Source organism: Acanthochromis polyacanthus, chromosome 19 (assembly GCF_021347895.1).
Source record: "Acanthochromis polyacanthus isolate Apoly-LR-REF ecotype Palm Island chromosome 19, KAUST_Apoly_ChrSc, whole genome shotgun sequence".
In the NCBI taxonomy this organism is placed as follows: Eukaryota; Metazoa; Chordata; class Actinopteri; family Pomacentridae; genus Acanthochromis; species Acanthochromis polyacanthus.
In genome coordinates, this window is record NC_067131.1 from 20,392,774 (window position 1) to 20,413,046 (window position 20,273).

The following is a 20,273-nucleotide window of genomic DNA, read 5'->3' on the forward strand; positions in this document are numbered from 1 at the left end:
ACGACTGCAAAATGCGACCACGAAGGGACTCGAACCCTCAATCTTCTGATCCGAAGTCAGACGCCTTATCCATTAGGCCACGCGGTCGAATTGACAAATAATAGGTATCCCACCATAGAAATAGTACTAATATATACAAAAGTCAATTCTAATTATAGGATACTATATAAGCATAGAATATCTCTGCATAGTACCCTTTGAATACCGATACACTCCAAACTACATACTAGTGGATAAGTAGCTTAGCTCATCTCAGCAGACAGTAGATAGCTAAGCTAACAACATGCACTCCACGAACTGCATCTTAGCCTAGCTTAACTACAGTTCTACAAACTGACAACGTTACCTGAGCAAAGTTAACACAAGGTTTAGCTAAGCATACGACCTTGAATTTTTATCTTTTAGTACGTCTGAACACAAAAGGAACACATGACGTTTCATGCGGTTTATGCAGTTAAACGGATAAAGGTCTTGCTCCGACGTGGGGTCATGCCATTAAACATTGTATTCGTGGTTTCTTTGCATTCTAGGTAACTAATTTTTATCGATTAAATAATTCTATTAGAATAAGTTCCTGTCACATCACTGTGAATAAAAATATTCTTCAGAGAATATTGCACCCTCTGTCCTACAGCCATCACTAGCTTAAACTGTGCTGTAAATTAAGGTAAAATATTCCTTTTCTTCCATTTCCCCACCCGGGGTAGTCCTACATGTAGCAAATACAACAACACTGGATGCATTATATGAATTCTTTATTGAAAGGGTAAAGTAGATCTTAGTTAAGTAATGCCATGAACTAATGTCAGTCCAGACTAAACTTTAATGCCAATATCTTATGAACTAAAAATGCACGTTTAAACTGGATAGTAAAAGTAAAGCAAATTAAATAGGTTTATTGACAATTTGTTATTGACATTCACATATAGGCACTGAAAAGTTAAAAAAAAACAACAGAGAGTAACATTCACACACAAATAAACACAGAGGAACAGTTTCACTTTAGCTATTATAAATGCAAAACATGAGGCGTAAGACATTTTTCAAGTGCAATAGGTAAGACATTACAGTACATAAACCCTATGAGCCTTTGTAAAATAATAAAAGACTCTGGTTTGGCATTGTTTGTCTAAGCTAACACATATTCCCCACTGCTTACACTTGAATCATTCTTAAAGACATGAGTGTTGACCTTAAAACTTTTTATACACCACAGTTGTCCAGTTTAAATAAATTGCCGCAATGAATCTTTATTTCATGGCGAAGTAACAGGATTCTTCTATGAGCTCAGTTCTGGGTTACAGACAAGCATCCATCCTCCACAGTTTACATACTTCAGGCTTAAACACAAGTGTAGGGTCCCTCGGGTGTCAGCTGTGCCACATGTGAAATGTTTCAAGCTTGGTTATGTCTTTAACATTACTTAAGAATTGGGTATAAAATATTAGCTGCGATAACATTCATTATAACAAAGGTTTACATACAGGAGGTTACCCAGAAAAAGGCATAGGTATTGAGTATTGTGAAAAAGGTGCAATAAGTTGCAGGTTAGTTTATAGTTTGGTAAGACTGCTAGGTGTTAGACAAAGCCCTGGCTTGAAGCTTTATACTGGTTACAGGTCAAGTATACAGTGTGTCTGTCTGGCTATAATTAAAGAAAAAACTTTCTTAACACTTGTATATAAAGCTCTACAGTTACTCTATTTAAAAAGGTTCCACATGTGTTTTTCATAAACTTCCTTGCTGACTTCTTCATCCAGTGGCCTTGTTTGCTATCTCAGTAATTGCACTGAAGATCTATTTCTTTCCTAATCTTTGCCCTTTCTCATTATTCGATCTGTTAGAGACAAAACTGTCTTCCCAACAACCTAATATACCTACACTGTATATAGTATACTGTAGTCTGTTGGAGTGTTCATAATGCCCAGAAATAGTGAAAACAACTAATTGCAGAGATTGTCCTTTGCACCCTCTCTCTAACACAGCAGCTTTTTAGCATTTACTGGGATCGTCACACCAATATTCAACTCAAAACTCAACAGGTTTCTACAATAAGCTCACTCGCTACTTACAAATAAGAACAAATGAGTCCTGTACCTCATTGACCAATTTCATTGTCGGCTCACATGAAAGGCATTTCACTACTAATACTAAATAAAAGAGAGCTAAAATTACAGAAACACAGCTGAGGGTGTCAAGCTGGAGTCAATTTTCTGACATTTTATAGTTAGCATACCATTTTCATCTGATCCATTTCCAACATCTGAAGTATTTGAGCGCTTCCACTGAAAGGGAATCAAGTAAATAAAGTCATGGTTCAATATTTTGTGAAACATGCTGATTTGTTTGATGGGTTAGATGAGAAGACTGGCGACACTCTTGTGTATGTGCGCTAAATATGAAGCTACAACCTGAAGTCACAACCTGAAGCTGGTTAGCTTAGCTTAGCACAGAGAGAGGTTGTGGGGACAAAACAAGCAAGCTAATAAAATTCAACTCCCGTTGAGTTTGCTGTTTGTTCATAACATGTCATTGTTTTTGCTCCTGGCTTGTTGTCACCAGGGCGAGGCTAGTTTTTGTGCTCAGCTAGGCTGACTAGCTGGAGCCGCTTATTATAGCTTCATATTCACTGTACAAACATGACAGTGATAAGGTTTTTTTTCCATCAACTCGAATTTCCAGCACTGTTAAAGTATTCATTGCCCAGACCTGTATATAAACGATATAAACGAGACTCCATATCTGAAAAGTGAAATCAACATGAATAGCTTCATATTTTCTTTCAAACAGCCAGCAGAAAGCAACTCACTCAGTTGTAAAAAGAAGTCAGACTGTATAGAAGTCTATAAGATAAAGAAGTTATTTTTGACTTAATTTGTTACTTCCGTGAACATTTTTCTAATGAGTTTCTGATCTCTATTAGCAGTTTCAATTCTCTTTCAATGTAGCAACATTTTCCTTTGTAAACTATGGTCCCATTTAGAGTGAAGTCGATGATACAGAAATTTTAAACTAAAGGCTTTCAAATGGGATAGTGGCCATGTTAATTTTTTATCTACAAGTCAGTGATCTAGGTTAAAGGTGTGGTAAAAAATAATCTTTAAATAAGCAGAAGTTAGGTCACACACACAAGACAGTAGCAACCTCAATAATAAATAAGCCTTTTTTAAATGCTTAGCAGTGTTAATGTGATTAGTAATGTAAGTTATGGGAGAATTATTAGCACCTACAGGTTATTCTTGAGACAGACAGCACTGTGGATTGAGAGGTGAGCCATCAACCTTTGTCTTACTGTAATTACACAAATGTTAGTATAGTCCTTTGTAATAAACACAACGGACACAATTTGTGTTAATATGAAATTTCCACACATGTACTCGCCAATGATGCACTTTTCTCATTTTTTTGTGGAGCTTGAGCTTTTGGTGCACTTGTGAGGCTCACATGAGGCATATTACTGTGTTGATGTGAGTGTAGTGCGTAAGATAGTAAGGCAGTGAAGCCATTATAGGTCTAGTTGGAGCACTGATTGTGGTGGGAGTGAAAACTAACTAGGGCTCAACAAATTATTAAATGCTTTGTATGTTTGTGTCCAAAGTCTGCAGAATTTTTAAAACTGGCCTTCAAGTTCTTTTAGTTACCTGGAAGGTTTCAGTTCTGGATGAAATTTGTGCTGTCTGACTTGACCTTAGCTGACATGAACTGTACCTTAATTTAATATTTTTCAAAGTCGCACCCTCTAAGACTGTTCACACCAGGTTCTTCTTCACAAACTCGAGCACTAAACACTGAAAAAGCAACATAATCATCCATCCATCCCCTGCAAATTTAGTGTTTGCTAGATTTGCCAGATTTCCCAGATTTGCTAGCTTTCGCAGCTTTGGTAGCTTTGATGTCCATCTTGGTCTTCTGGATGCGAGAGAAGATCTCCTTAAAAAGTGCCTTGTATTCTGGAGTATTTTGCCCCAGTCGCTTATCTACTGCCTCCACCTGCTTGCTGATGCTCTCAATGGCCTCAGGGGTGGAGGGAGACTGGGTGGGAGTCGGGGGAGGCGCTGGTGTGGGGCCCATGGCACAGTCTTTCATCGATGGGTCTCGGGAGACAGGCCTGGAAGTCTGGACTCCGGCGTGACACAGGCTCTCCTCGTGGCGCCTACACTTCCCTAACAACTCTTCGTATTTCTCCAGTAAGGCATGGTACTGCTCGTCCACCTCCCTGAGGATGGACATCCCTCTTTTCCTCACACTGTTGGCATGGAGAGCGTAGCTGCCTCTCCTGCGGCCAGATGCATCCCGGGCCACAATGGCGTTGAGTGCTGTGTCGCTGCAGCTTTTCCTCACAGGGCTGGACTCAGGTAACGCCTCACCTCCAACACCTCCTCCACCTTCAGTCTCCTCCCTCACACCACCTCCTGTCTCACTGACCTCCACCTCTAGAAAAGTGTCGGTCTCTGGGGTGATGTTGAGGACAGTCTGGGTAAGAGCCACGCCATCATCCTCACTGCTCAGCAGGAAAGTCCGAGCCCGACGTAGCTGCTGCAGCTCCTGTAGCTCCACCTCCAACTCTCGTACCCTTGCCTGGCAGCTTTCAGCATCCTGTGAGTAAAGACAATCACAGTTTTTAATCCCAAACTGAAAAGTCCAAAGAAATTAATGCATTTAGAGACAACAACAATCCATAACGCAATTCTCCTTCTCTCACTAAGCTGTTGAAACAATTTGTTTTCTTTATGGACAAATGAATAAATTTACAAAATAGCAAAATAGAGCTGTATTTAAAAGATATCTGACATGTCCTAGCTAATCAGCAGCTAGCACAATCTGTAAAGAAAAGATGGATGTAATGACTGTGAAACACAGTTCTGAAGCCGTGAGTTTGCAATTTTTAAGTGAGAGCCCAAGGACAATAAGGATGCCTATGGTAGTGATTGTCAATCACAAAGTAGCCATGCTTTAATGCAAACCTTGCTTTGTCATCCATTTTCTCTAAAGTAAACTCCATAATTTACTAAATAAATATCATGCTGTATGATAAGAGACTTGACACAAGAGATTCCGACCAAAAACTCATTAGGGAAATGTTTACTGAGGCAGAAAATCAATAAAGAAATACGATCATTTTTATTTAAAAAAAAAAAACTTCTATACAATCAGGCATCTTTTGTAGCCCCCTACTGGCTGATAGGCAGAATGCAGATTTAAGGCACTTCCACTTCATTTTTCAGACCAACAGGCTACATCTATCTTTATACAAAGTGTATGGTTGTAAGAGATAAATTAGTCCTGTCATTGTCATTTTCTGAAGTTAGCAAGGATTGCTAGGAGCAGTTAATTCATATTGACCAACAAAATATGCTCATGTAAGACATGTTTTTTTTCTGTAAATTTTTCCTGGTTGCATGTTTTTCCGAAGCCCAACTCTGGATTTACTGCATTTTCTATTATTGAAAAAAAAGCCATGTTAGGTCAGGAGTACAGTTATATGCTTCTATGTACAGAAAACTTCTACATTTTTTAAAATCTTGTTATTTGTTTAAATGTCTTGACAGAGTAAATAATAACAAAATGTTAGTTTTTGGAATTCTATAATACTATAGTCCTATTTGTGTTTGCACTGTCATCCCTGCCCTGTAATCAAGATTTTAGTCTGTGTTGTCACAGTGCTCTCTCCAAATTATGTCATTACAGGACTTATTATAGACTATGCTATCAAGGTGTTCATTGCAGTCTGTTATCACAGCACTTAAAGATGAACATATGATCAAAGTCCTCTTTACTTGCCAGGTCAAAGTGCTCATTACAGATTATTTGAACAAGATATTCAATATAGCTTCTTGGTATGTAATCCAAAATTGTTCATCATTGTGTACCCTACCTGCACTCGTGTCTGGAGCCGGGAGAACTCTGCAATCAGGAGGTTGCACTCCCTCTCCACCCCTTCCCTCCGACCCCTCTCAGTCCGGACAGCTGCTCGCAGAGCCGACACTGCCTCCCTCAGGTGCTGGTTGTCTTCTTCAAATGGTTGACGCTTGGCATCCACAGTAAAGCTCTCAGCCCTGCCAACTACAAATTCATCCTCGTACCTGAAAAAAACAACACAAAAACAAATGCGTAACAGGTTTCTTACAGACAGGGCTTTCAATGGTGTAAAAGTGATCTGTCAAATTGGGCTTCATTTTATCATACTTTGCAAGACATGACAAGTACCTGGGTGCTGTGCAAAGCTCCCTCAGGCAGGGGAATGAGTGGATGGTCTTGCGTCGCTCCCTCTTCTCCCTCCTGACTCGGAGCTGCTCCATGGAGCGAAGTTGCTCCACCTGCCCTGACAGAGACTCCACCTGGTTCTGCAAAGTCTCAATAGTCCCTGTTAACCTGGAACACGAGAAAGAGCAGGGTTTTTTGAAGAGATGGAAGAGGATATAGAAAAGGTGAAAGGAAAACTCAAAGTCCCTCCCACCTCTCTATCTTTTGCTGTGAGGTCTTGCTGTCTGTCACCAGTGTGTGGTTGGTGCGTTCCAGCTCTCGGGCGGTCCCGTCCAGCTGCTCGTACACTTTGGCATGCTGCTCATTCATGTCCCGAAGAACCTCCAGTTGCTTTGACAGGTACTGGAGGAGAAATACACGAACATTTGTAGAAACACCTATACACGGCAGATTGGAATGCACACTTTCAGAAACAGTTAATGATAATCTTATAAATTGTGACGTGTAACAACAGCAGGATTTTAAAAAAAAATGTTCTCACTGGCTGTCACTTGAATTTGACTTTGTTTTACAATTTATAATGCACTGCCTGTCCAAAAAAAGTTGCACACACTAATATTTCATTGGACTGCCATTAGCTCTGAGAACGACACATTCACCATGGCATCGTTTTGATAAGCTTCTGCAATGTCACAATATTTATTTTTGTCCAGAGTTGCATTAATTTTATACTAAGATCTTATATCTTCTACAGCACATCCCAAAGATTCTCATTGGGGCTGAGGTCTGGACTCTGTGGAGGCCAAGCCATGTGTGAAAATGATGTCTCATGCTCCCTGATCCACTCATTCACAATGTGAGCCTCATGAATCCTGACATCGTCATCTTGGAACATGTCCATGCCATCAAGGAAGAAAAACTCCATTAATGGAAAGACCTGGCCATTCAGTATATTCAGGTAGTCAGTTGACCTCATTCTTTGGGAACATAACATTGCTGAACCTGACCAACCCCAGATCATAACCCTAACTCCCACAGTCTTGTAGGCACTAGACATAATGCATAATGAGTGCATCACTTCATCCGTCTCTCTTCTTACCCTGATGCACCCATCACTTTGGAACAGGGTAAATCTGGACTCATCACACCACATGACCTTCTTCCATTGCTCCAGAGTCCAATCGTTATGTTGCCGAGCAAACTGAAGCTTTTTCTTCTGATTAGCCTCACTGATCAGTGGTTTTCTTAGAGCTACACAGCTGTTTAGTCTCAATCCCTTGAGCTCCTTTCGCACTGTGTGTGTGAAAATGGTCTTACTTTCACTATTAAACATAACTGAGTTCTACTGTTGATTTCCTACGATCATCTAAGAGTTTGTTCCAACATTTGTTGCGGCTGTGACTCCGGTGGTAGAGCGGGTTGTCCAATGATCAAAGGGTCGGCGGTTTGATTCCCACTCTCGCCTAGTCATGTGCTGCATGCTGAAGTTTCCTTGGGCAAGATTCTGAACCCCGAATTGCCTACCAGTGACTGTTCCACTGGTGTATGAATGTACAACCCCTAGCAAAAAGTATGGAATCACCAGTCTTGGATGAGCACTCACTCAGACGTTTTATTCTGTAGATCCAACTCAGATAAAAAGCATGAAACAGTCGTAAGGTCATTCCAAAGTGCAACATCTTGGCTTTCAGAAACACTAAAAGAAACTAGACAATTCCCGCATACGGAAATCGTGGGAGGGGCTCGGGCCGTCCACCCGTCGGGCCGTCTGAAATGTGTGTTCACATCCTATGCATCACCTGGGGGCTAACCCCCCCTGTACTTTAAACCGAGTGACGCCTCTGTGTCACTGTAGCACATGGCCTGAGAGGGTTTTTTTTGTTTGTTTGTTGCTGAAGACAGGGGTTTTTTGGAGGCTTCTGTATGAGAAACCATAAATCCCACCCAGAGAGGTTTTTGTTAGCTGTGAAATGAAATGTGTGTTCACATCCTATGCATCACCTGGGGGCTAAGCCCCCCTGTCCTTTAAACCTCGTGACGCCTCTGTGGCACTGTAGCACATGGCCTGAGAGGGTTTTTTTGTTTGTTTGTTGCTCAAGACAGGGGTTTTTTGGAGGCTTCTTTATGAGAAACCATAAATCCCACCATCACAATATATCCATGGCTGAAAACAAGAGCTTGTTTTTTTTAAGACTAAATGAAGTGTGTAGGTGAAATTATGTATATAAAAGCATAAATCCCAGCATCACAATATATACATGCCTGAAAAGACGAGATTTGGGTGTTTTTAAGACTAAAGTGAAGTGTGTAGGTGAAATTCTGACGAAGCACGTCATAAAACATGACTTAGAGAAAAAATGGAAGATCGGCAGGAAAAAATCGCAACCAGGATTTGAACCCCCGGCGCCCGCACCAAAGCCGAGCGTCCACTCCATTCATCTATCAGTGACTGATACTGACAAGCGTATCTTGCCCCATTTGAAGTGTTAGTTTTACTTCCTCGTTCTCAGCACGGCGCGATGTCGCGTTCTGCCGGTAATTACGGAATAACCGTTAATCTCAGCTGAAAAGTGACATAACCGTGAGCGAGAGGAAGCCTGTGGCTAACAAGAAATGTAATTATTTTCCAGATATTGTGAGAAATGACCGAGCGCCGGCGATTTAAAAACACACTCTCCCTCCATGAGCCAGATGATTCAGTTTGCATGGGCGCCTATGGAGAGAAGTGTGCGACTTTGCTCTAAACTGCTGCCTGTCATTTCACTTCAGAAAGAGCTAGGTCTTCAAACTTGGATTCATTTGAATCCCAGGAAAATTGTCTACAATGTGACCGAATTTCATTTCCCTAACATTTATGGTTTGGTCGTGAGGGCGATTCAATCGTGAAAGTTTTAGGCGGATTTTGCATCTCTGCTCCACTCTCCCAAGTCACATGACACACTCTAGAGAGAGCAGATTTTGAGAATTTTCACTTTTTTGAGGACTCACTGAGCAAAAACTGTAAATGTAAGCATGACATAAAATACATCCCTGCGTAGACAAGAGAAATCACTACGTTTTGATGGTTAAATGACGTTTCTAGGTGAAAGTATGGCGAAGCAGTGGCGTTGTGAAAACAGGTGAGTCTTCACTCTGAGTGATTCAGTAATCCCATTCATGTGTATGTGGAAAATTAATGCAGTTTTTTGCTCATAACTCTGGCAAATATGAATGAATGTCTTAGAAAATAGATAGCCATCGATTCCCCATAAAACCACATACGCTGATATATAATTTGTGTGTGATTTCTCAAAGCCCTGGGAGGAGTAGCGAGCCAAAGTTTTAGGCGGAAGAAGAATAATAAAACAAAAAAAAAATAACTAGACAATTCCCGCATACGGAAATCGTGGGAGGGGCTCGGGCCGTCCACCCGTCGGGCCGTCCACCCGTCGGGCCGTCTGAAATGTGTGTTCACATCCTATGCATCACCTGGGGGCTAACCCCCCCTGTCCTTTAAACCGAGTGACGCCTCTGTGTCACTGTAGCACATGGCCTGAGAGGGGTTTTTTTGTTTGTTTGTTGCTGAAGACAGGGGTTTTTTGGAGGCTTCTGTATGAGAAACCATAAATCCCACCCAGAGAGGTTTTTGTTAGCTGTGAAATGAAATGTGTGTTCACATCCTATGCATCACCTGGGGGCTAAGCCCCCCTGTCCTTTAAACCTCGTGACGCCTCTGTGGCACTGCAGCACATGGCCTGAGAGGGTTTTTTTTGTTTGTTTGTTGCTCAAGACAGGGGTTTTTTGGAGGCTTCTTTATGAGAAACCATAAATCCCACCATCACAATATATCCATGGCTGAAAACAAGAGCTTGTTTTTTTAAGACTAAATGAAGTGTGTAGGTGAAATTATGTATATAAAAGCATAAATCCCAGCATCACAATATATACATGCCTGAAAAGACGAGATTTGGGTGTTTTTAAGACTAAAGTGAAGTGTGTAGGTGAAATTCTGACGAAGCACGTCATAAAACATGACTTAGAGAAAAAATGGAAGATCGGCAGGAAAAAAATCGCAACCAGGATTTGAACCCCTGCCGCCCGCACCAAAGCCAAACGTCCACTCCATTCATCTATCAGTGACTGATACTGGCAAGCGTATCTTGCCCCATTTGAAGTGTTAGTTTTACTTCCTGGTTCTCAGCACGGCGCGATGTCGAGTTCTGCCGATAATTACGAAATAACCGTTAATCTCAGCTGAAAAGTGAAATAACCGTGAGCGAGAGGAAGCCTGTGGCTAACCAGAAATGTAATTATTTTCCAGATATTGTGAGAAATGACCGAGCGCCGGCGATTTTAAAAACACTCTCCCTCCATGAGCCAGATGATTCAGTTTGCATGGGCGCCTATGGAGAGAACGGTGCGACTTTGCTGTAAACTGCTGCCTGTCATTTCACTTCAGAAAGAGCAAGGTCTTCAAACTTGGATTCATTTAAATCCCAGGAAAATTGTCTACAATCTGGCCGAATTTCATTTCCCTAGCATTTATGGTTTGGTCGTGAGAGCGATTCAATCGTGAAAGTTTTAGGCGGATTTTGCATCTCTGCTCCACTCTGTCGAGTCACATGACACACTCTAAAGAGAGCAGATTTTGAGAATTTTCACTTTTTTGAGGACTCACTGAGCAAAAACTGTAAATGTCAGCATGACATAAAATACATCCCTGCGTAGACAAGAAAAATCACTACGTTTTGATGGTTAAATGACGTTTCTAGGTGAAAGTATGGCGAAGCAGTGGCGTTGTGAAAACAGGTGAGTCTTCACTCTGAGTGATTCAGTAATCCCATTCATGTGTATGTGGAAAATTAATGCAGTTTTTTGCTCATAACTCTGGCAAATATGAATGAATGTCTTAGAAAATAGATAGCCATCGATTCCCCATAAAACCACATACGCTGATATATAATTTGTGTGTGATTTCTCAAAGCCCTGGGAGGAGTAGTGAGCCAAAGTTTTAGGCGGAAGAAGAATAATAAAACAAAAAAAAATAAGAAGCCCCGCGGGAGAGCAAAACCACATACGCTGATATATAATTTGTGTGTGATTTCTCAAAGCCCTGGGAGGAGTAGTGAGCCAAAGTTTTAGGCGGAAGAAGAATAATAAAACAAAAAAAATAAGAAGCCCCGCGGGAGAGCAATAGGGCCTCTGGCATTTCATGCCCGAGCCCCTAATAAGAAGCCCCACGGGAGAGCAATAGGGCCTCTGGCATTAGCCATCGATTCCCCATAAAACCACATACGCTGATATATAATTTGTGTGTGATTTCTCAAAGCCCTGGGAGGAGTAGCGAGCCAAAGTTTTAGGCGGAAGAAGAATAATAAAACAAAAAAAAATAATAAGAAGCCCCACGGGAGAGCAATAGGGCCTCTGGCATTTCATGCCCGAGCCCCTAATGAAGAAAAAACATTGTGCTGGTCAGTAAATGTTACTTTTATAGAGCAAGTGCAGGGAAATAAATATGGAATCACTCAATTCTGAGGAAAAAATATGGAATCATGAAAAACAGACAAAGAAAAAACAATCAAAAGACATCACTAGGCTATCACTAGGCTATTAATGGTCCACAGCAAGGCTCCGACCTGCAAAGATGATCTGGCAACTGCAATCAAAGAGAGTTGGCACCAGATTGATGAAGAATACTGTTTGTCACTCATCAAGTCCATGCCTCAGAGACTGCAAGCTGTCATAAAAGCCAGAGGTGGTGAAACTAAATACTAGTGATGTCTTTTGATTGTTTTTTCTTTGTCTGTTTTTCATGATTCCATATTTTTTTCCTCAGAATGGAGTGATTCCATATTTTTTTCCCTGTGCTTGGTCTATAAAAGTAACATTTACTGACCAGCACAATGTTTTTTCTTCATTTATTTTAGTGTTTCTGAATGCCAAGGAGTTGCACTTTTGAAGAACTTCATTATTGTTTCATGCTTTTTATCTGAGTTTGTTCTACAGAATAAAATGTCTGAGTGAGTGCTCGTCCAAGACTGGTGATTCCATACTTTTTGCTAGGGGTTGTATACTGACTGATGTTGCAGGTTGATTAGCAACCTGAAGTGTGTGAATGTGTGTGTGTCTGGGTGAATGGGAGCAATTGTTGTAAAAGCGCTTTGAGTACTCTGATGAGTAGAAAAGTGTTATATAAGAGCAAGTCCATTTACCATTCCTCAAAGACGATGGTTCATCACTATCTTTCAGGTTTTAAAAATGTTTAAGAAATGAGAAGCTCCTCACTGCATCAGCTAGGGTTAAATAAGTTGTCAGCTGAAACATATTCATCACTGCAGTAATTATCCAATTGAAGGCTTTTACATATTTGCTTAGTTAAAACCAAGTGGCGACTTCTTTTTTTGACAGGCAGTGTACATATATAGGAGTTATTGCTCTGTTTGATATCTGTTCATTTACTGCTTTAAAGTTAAATCTCTTCAGTTTGAGAATTCCTGTACCAGGTGAAGCAATCTCATCTTGAGGTCCAATGAGTAGATGCTTTGGAGCTTTCAGTGATTTCACATGATTTTCATCTACGGCTGGAGTTTGCCAGTTTTCATAACATTGGGAATGGTAAAGATTATGAAAAGTCCAACAACAGAAGTGGTCATTGAGGTGAGATTGTTGTGTGCAAAGTCAACATTAAAGCCATTCAGCTCTGATGCAGCATAGGACCTGCTACAGTATTTCCACAACACCTTAGATCCTAATGTTTTATTTATAGAAGAATTTGTATGACCGTCTTATTCTAACAGTATGACAAATGTGTCACGAAAAGACGTTTTATCGACAGAAAAGATGGATCCAGAGCACTGTATTGTGTGTTTAGAAGAATCGTGGTAGCATCAAGAAACTAGAAATTAAAAATGTTACTTAAACCAGCCTGTCTGTGTGGTTCCTTTAAGCTTCATGACAAGTTCTATGAATTATTCCACTGTCTGTAATAATCCTGCAAAGTCCTGATAAAGTGCTTTGAGATGGCATATGTTAGGATTTCGCTCAAAACAAAACTGAACTGGATTTTGACATCTTTGGCAGATCTTCATCATCCACACCTCAATCTCTTGCACTTGCTCTTCATTTGTGATGTACATCTGCTGCAGAGAATCCTCCAGCTCCTTGTTCCTCTCTAGAAGAGTCTTCCCAAGTTCTGCTGCCAAGTGGAGGTCTAGAAATTAGAAAGAAATAGAAGGGGACAAGAAAGAACAAGTTCAGTTCAAAGAGTGAAAGCAGAGCGTAGAAAGGGAGAGGTGGAAATGACGAATGGGTGAAGAATGACGGCCTAAATATTAATACTGTTGGATCAAAAATAGAAAAGGATGGACTGAGATGGAAAAAGAACGGAAGATGTTAATCTCATAAAAGAAGGCATACTACTGCTGCACAATTTAGATTACCACTGTCACGATTAATAGAGCACACTGCTCTATTTTAAGCAAGGTTATAACAAGGTCTGGAACAATCAAAAAGTCCATCACATCGTCTCAGTCTGCACTGGACCAGTCCAGTTATAAAGGCAGGAGAGGTAGGGCCCCTCCCTGCAGCATGTTCTCCTGCAGGTCCTCTCTGCTGACTGAATTTGAAGGTCAGAGACTTGTGCCAAGATTATTCAAAATGACACCTGCCCACTGAGATTAGGACAGAAATAGGCAGAGATTCAACACACTGGGATGTAAGTTTCTTTCACTTTAAATAGCTGACGGACAGGTGTGTTAAATAAGGGTGCTCCGTTGACAGTGAGGTTACTTTAATTGCACCACACTGTAAAGTTTTTATTTGTGCTTCCAGTGCTAATGCACCTCTAAAGTAAGATGAGTCACTGTCATCATTCTCTGTCCAAACTGTGCTGTGACTCAGCTCTACTGAAGGCCTACATCACTGAGTCTGAGTCAGCAAGATGTGGTTTGCGACCTCTCAGTAAGTGAGGGATTAAACCGAACAGCCAATCAAGTCATCTCTCATGCAGGCCTGACGTTGACTTCAGTAATGAATAGTGATCACTGGGATGAATGCCAAGCCTGACCTGCATTACTGCAACATTCCCCTACCACGGAAAGTATGAATGGACAGAGAGAAATCTCTAGCTCCGAAAGGTACTAAGGATCTCGTGTGATTCTGTGCTACAAGAACTTTTGTTCGGTCAAACACAGTCTTAATTAAAATGCCGAAACATTCTCTAGTTCCAGCTTTTCAAATGCAAGGATTTGCTATTTTTCTTCCATCCGTCCATTATACTGCAGATAATGATTCGTGGGTGCTGGAGGGTTCCACAGCTGATGCCAGACCAGCACAGGGCTAATACAAAGACAACAGACCATAATGCACACTCACACCCACAGCTACAGCCAATTTAGCGTTAGCTGTGGGAGGTGGCTGTGGGAGGAAGCTAGAGCACCCAGAGAAAATCTACGCACCCACAGTAGTGGGGCAGATTGTTGAAACAATACTTCACTTGGTGATACAAGCACCATATTTGGCGCAGAGGTGCTTCAGAACTTACTCTCTTGGAAAAGTACGTTATCCACTTGAAAATACAAAATGGCCGCCATTTTTAAAGATGGCCGCCATTCAAAGCGGTTTAAACGGTGTTTGAACTATTTTTTGATTAAATAACCCATTTTGATGGTCTATACATCAAAATATATGTTTTTGAGTGTGAGAAGTCCAATTCTGCATTTAGAAAATCAAAATTACTTCCATCAAATGACTTCCATTCTCTGTTTTACAAACAATGTGACTTGTGTGTTGTTTGAGTCAGGAAACGACTTACTGTTTATGTACAGCTTCGACTGGTTCTTCTTCTAGTCTTCACATTTGCAGGCACACAACTGTGTACACTTCAGTCTGAAGCGATAGCATTTGCATCGTCCTCGACATTCAGTCTTGCCACATTTTGTCAACTGCTCACAAGTCTGAGCAATGGGTGGAAGAGTTGTCCAGAGAACTTGCCAGACGTCACCATCTTTTTGCCAGCCCCAGTTGGCAGGGCATTCAATGTGCAGGCCCCATATGCAGGCAGCTTGGAAGGCAGACCATTTCACATGTTGAACGAGGGCTGCGCTTGTCGGTGGAATGGTAAATGGACTTGCTCTTATATAGCGCTTTTTTACTTATCAGAGTACTCAAAGCGCTTTCACAACACCATTACCCATTCACACACTAATGTGCAGGTTGCTAATCAACCTACAACATCAGTCAGTATACATTCATACACCAGTAGTGTAGGCAATTCGGGGTTCAGAATCTTGCCCAAGCACATGACTAGGCGAGAGCGGGAATCGAGCCACCGACCCTTCGATCATTGGTCGACCTGCTCTACCACCTGAGCCACAGCCGCCCCATGGCAATAATAAGACCCAATGGCATCATAAGACCTTTGTTTCCGAGCAAACAAGTCCAGTCTTGCCTCGTCCACCTTGCCTGTAGTACTGTGCTTGTCATACATGGTGATGACAAACTTCTCAAGGATGTTGATGTCTACATCATTTATGATAGGTGGGTATTGACTGAGCTTTTTGAAGACAAAACTACAACTAACTAAACTTCTAGTTGAGATATATACAGGGGCTTATTAGATAGCATTTGGGACACTCAAGTATACTAAAACTACAGTGAGTACACCACTACAACGGTTAGTAAACTACAACTACAGCTAGTACACTACAAGCTGACACTGAACCCCATGCTGAGTCTCACAGCAGTGATGTCACCAGTGTGCCCTGTTTGTGCTTTGACATCACTCTTATAAAATATTACACACCAATAGAGCCTGACCACAGCATTTCAATGAATGATCATGGATGTCTGCCTTCAACTTAATGCAATATCTGTTATCAAACAGCTTCTGAAACCCCTAATTTTCAGTCACATTATTGCTGCCATTTTAAAACAGGTGGCCATATTGGAACTTAATTCACACCATTGACTTTTTCCAGTCAGAATACATTCATTTTGATGTTTGGATCATGAACACATTTCTGTTCATTAAAGTTCATCCATCCATCCTCTATCCACTGCTTTATCCTCACTAGGGTCGCGGGGGGTGCTGGAGCCTATCCCAGCTGACTCGGGCGAAGGCAGGGGACACCCAGGACAGGTCACCAGTCCGTCTGTTCATTAAAGTTCTACTTTGAAAACCATTTCTTTGCATTTAACGAGGTGGTCAGCTTGAAAACTGGTGGCCATCTTGGATTTTCAGCTGGATAACGTACTTTTATTAAAATGCACATCCTAAACATCATTTGTGTCAAATTTGGTGCTTGTATCACCAAGTGAAAGATTCTTATGGAATACTGAATTAATCTGCCCCACTACAGGGGGAACGTGCAAACTCAACACGGAAAAGTCCCAACCGGCTAGCAGGTTCAAACTCAAAACCACTTTGCTATAAAGATACAGTGATAGTTCAATGTCTTTCAAAGTAATTTGAAAGACATACAGAAACTTGTTATATTCACTTATCACTGTTTTCTGAAAATTTATAGACAAATAAATATGCACCATAATCAGTCTGGCTACCTGCTATTCTCATCGTATTTCAAGCACAATTCTCAAGCTATCCCAGTGTACTCAGAAGAGGTTTGGTGTCTCTTGGTATTGGATATTTTTTTTTAAATAATCTCTTAGTATTCTGTAATTATTATATTTTCTATTTTGGTACAATCATGCAAGGGGCCCATAAAAGTGACAAACTAAAAGAATGTGGTGGATCCACTTTGCGAGGGAGAAGAGACATTCACCATAGAGAACTTGTGCCTTTAAGAGGGGAGTAGAATCTGGGTTTCTGGTTCCGGGGTGCTGGGGATTGTGTTTTTGCCGGTTAACTGACACACGTGTTGTTGTGTTGAATGTGTTGAATGTGTTGTAAAGTGGAGAGAAACTAGTAAAGTCTTCGACTCACCTACGTCCCCCGTCTCGTTGTTTCAACTCCACATTGGTGACCCCGACATGTACGAACAATGTCCGACCACGAAACCGTCCCTGTAGCTCCAGTACAGGTCGCTGCTGCCGATGCAGTTAGCGGTAATGCTAACAACGTCTACGCTGCGGCAGTCAAGCTGCCCGACTTTTGGCAACATAACCCACGGCCGTGGTTCCAGCACATCGAAGCCCAATTCCAGCTGCGGGGGATTACGCAGGATGCAACGAAATACTTCCATGGGGTGGCGGCGTTGGATGCTTCCACCACGGCGCGCGCCATGATGCTGCTGGAAGCTCCACCAGCAGCCGGCAAGTACGAGGCATTAAAGACATTCCTTCTGGGGCTGTACAAACTGTCGGAGTTGGAGAAGGCTTACCGCCTGCTTTCTCTCAACGGCCTCGGTGATGGCAAGCCGTCAGAGTTAATGGAGAAGATGTTGGCTGTGCTAGGATCGGCTGATCCTTCGTTCCTTTTCACGCATATTTTTCTGTGTCAACTCCTGGCGTCTGTTCGTACGGCATTGGCCAGTTCCCCTCTGTCCTCCGGCAAGAACTACCGTGCTCTAGCGGCAGAAGCGGACAGGGTTTTCCTAGCCAACCGCCAGCAGTTCGTCCATGCCCTGCTGCCCCACCAGGACACCCCTATGCTGCTCCTGGGGGATTGTGCAGACACCGTGGCTGCAGTAACAGCTCGCCGCCACCCCGACGAAGGCTTCTGTTATTACCATGCCAGATTTGGAGCCAAGGCCAAACAATGCTGCAAACCCTGCAGTTTCAAGGTTTGGGGAAACGGAGCCGGCGCTCGTTACCAGCTCTGGGCGTCGGCGGTGGTTGCAAGCTGCTGTTTATCACCGATTCATTGTCCGGCCAGCGGCTGCTGGTCGACTCCGGCGCGCAGCGGAGCATCCTGCCAGTTCAGATTGTGGACACCATGGCTGGTGGACACGGACCGTGGATGGACGCCGCCAACGGGACGCCCATCCGTACGTACAACACAAGGTCGGTGGATGTGTGTTTTGGCGGACGCCGTTTCAGCTGGGACTTTGTTATGGCCGCTGTGTCCACACCGCTCCTGGGCGCGGACTTCCTCTGTGCTTTCAACCTGCTCGTGGATGTTAAGAACTGTTGCCTGATAGACGCCGTCTCTTTTGCCTCATACCCATGCACGTTCGGGGGAGCGGGAGCACTCTGCCTGTCTAACACACTCGCCACCGGGAACCAGTACGAACGTCTGCTCGCCCAGTTTCCCGACCTAACCACACCCACCTTCTCGTCTGCTGTGGCTAAACATGGCGTGGAGCACCATATTACCACCGGCTCCCCAGTCTACGCCAGAGCCAGGCGTCTCGACTTGGCCAAGCTTGCCATCGCCAGGGAGGAGTTTTCTACCATGGAGCGCCTTGGCATTGTGTGCCGCTCGAACAGCCCGTGGGCTTCCCCCCTGCACATGGTTACCAAGGCCGATGGTGGGTGGCGGCCGAGCAGTGATTTTCATCGCCTGAACAACGCCACTACCCCTGACCGGTACCCCGTCCCACACATTCAGGACTTTTCTGCCCACCTGCCGGGGGCCGTCATTTTTTCCAAAGTGGACCTGGTTCGTGGTTACCACCAGATGCCGTCCACCCAGCGGATGTTCCAAAAACGGCTGTCATCACGCCCTTTGGACTTTTCGAGTTCTTATGTATGCCGTTTGGCCTCAAAGGCGCGGCACAGACGTTTCAGCGCCTTATGGACTCTGTGCTGCGAGACATGCCGTTTTTGTTCGTGTACTTGGACGACATCCTCGTGGCCAGCGCTTCCCCAGAGGAGCACATGACGCACCTTCAGCAGCTGTTCCAGCGGCTCACCGACCATGGCCTCATCATCAACCCAGCTAAGTGCCAGTTTGGTCTGTCCTCCATCACCTTTCTCGGACACCACGTCATGCCGCAGGGAGCCGTTCCCCTTCCTGCCAGGGTGGAGGCGGTCACCGCTTTCCCCCACCCCCACACCATGCGGTCCCTGATGAAATTCAACGGCATGGTGAACTTTTATAACTGCTTCATTCCCCGTGCTGCCCACCTCATGCATCCGCTGTATGCGGCTCTGCAGGGCAAAGCGCCTAAGGACGTGCTGGACTGGTCCGCGGACATGGACGAAGCTTTCGGCGCCGCCAAGGCCGCACTGGCCAACGCTGCTCTGCTGGCGCACCCCTCTTCCGCTGCCCCACTTGCGCTCACAACGGATGCCTCTGATTACGCGGTGGGGGCGGTGTGCGAGCAGTGGATGGACAGGGCCTGGCAGCCGCTGGCTTTCTTCTCCAGGCAGCTCCGGGAGAACGAGCGCAAGTACAGCACCTTCAACAGAGAACTGCTGGCCCTTTTCCTTGCCACCAGACACTTTCGGTTCCTGTTGGAGGGTCGGCGGTTCACTGCCTTCGTGGACCACAAGCCGCTGACTTTCTCCATGGCCAAGGCCTCAGAGCCGTGGTCTGGCCATCAGCAGCGGCAGCTCTCCGCGATCTCGGAGTTCACCACTGACATCCGGCACTTGTCAGGCAAGGACAACTTTGTCGCCGATTGCCTCTCTGGGGCAGTTGTGGGGTCTGTCCACCTGGGGTTGGATTATGCCGCCATGGCGGCGGACCAAGCCGTGGATTCCATGGTCCAAGCCTACCGTTTGGCCCCTACTGAACTGCGGCTGACCGACGTGGCGTTCGGCGTGGCCAACGCAACCCTCCTCTGTGACACCTCCACTGGTTGTCCGCGCCCTCTGGTGCCTGCTGTTTCGCGCTGTTGGGTTTTCGACGCCATCCACGGTCTTTCCCACCCGGGTGGGAAGGCCTCGGCTAAGCTGGTGGGCGGCAAGTTTGTTTGGCCCGGCCTCCAGAAGGACGTTAGAGCTTGGGCTGGCTCGTGCGTGCCGTGCCAGCGTGCCAAGGTTCACCGTCATAACAAAGCCCCTTTGGCACCTTTCGTGGTGCCTGAGAGGCGGTTCGACCATGTGAATGTGGACCTGGTGGGCCCTCTGCCCCCCTCCCATGGATACCCTCTCCTGCTCACAATGGTGGATAGGATGACCAGGTGGCCCGAAGCTGTCCCCCTCTCTTCCACCACAGCAGCGGACGTCACCCGGGCGTTCATCGG

General features: G+C 44.0%; 1 protein-coding gene and 1 non-coding gene across 2 annotated transcripts in view; both read right to left on the minus strand.

The window, feature by feature from the left end:
• Nucleotides 1-14: 14 nt before the first annotated feature.
• On the minus strand, nt 15-87 carry trnar-ucg (transfer RNA arginine (anticodon UCG)). Its single transcript has one exon. It is a non-coding gene; the product is annotated as a tRNA-Arg (tRNA).
• Nucleotides 88-738: 651 nt separating this feature from the next.
• LOC110962324 (cerebellar degeneration-related protein 2-like) overlaps nt 739-20,273 on the minus strand; it is a 55,875-nt gene continuing 36,340 nt past the window's right edge. Inside the window, exons 2-6 of the mRNA XM_051939227.1 lie at nt 13,281-13,393; nt 6,458-6,606; nt 6,208-6,372; nt 5,876-6,083; nt 739-4,596 (exon numbers count right to left, since the gene is read on the minus strand). Of these exons, the coding sequence (XP_051795187.1) occupies nt 3,829-4,596; nt 5,876-6,083; nt 6,208-6,372; nt 6,458-6,606; nt 13,281-13,393 (1,403 nt within the window). The 3' untranslated portion in view covers nt 739-3,828. The remainder of the gene's footprint in view (nt 4,597-5,875; nt 6,084-6,207; nt 6,373-6,457; nt 6,607-13,280; nt 13,394-20,273) is intronic.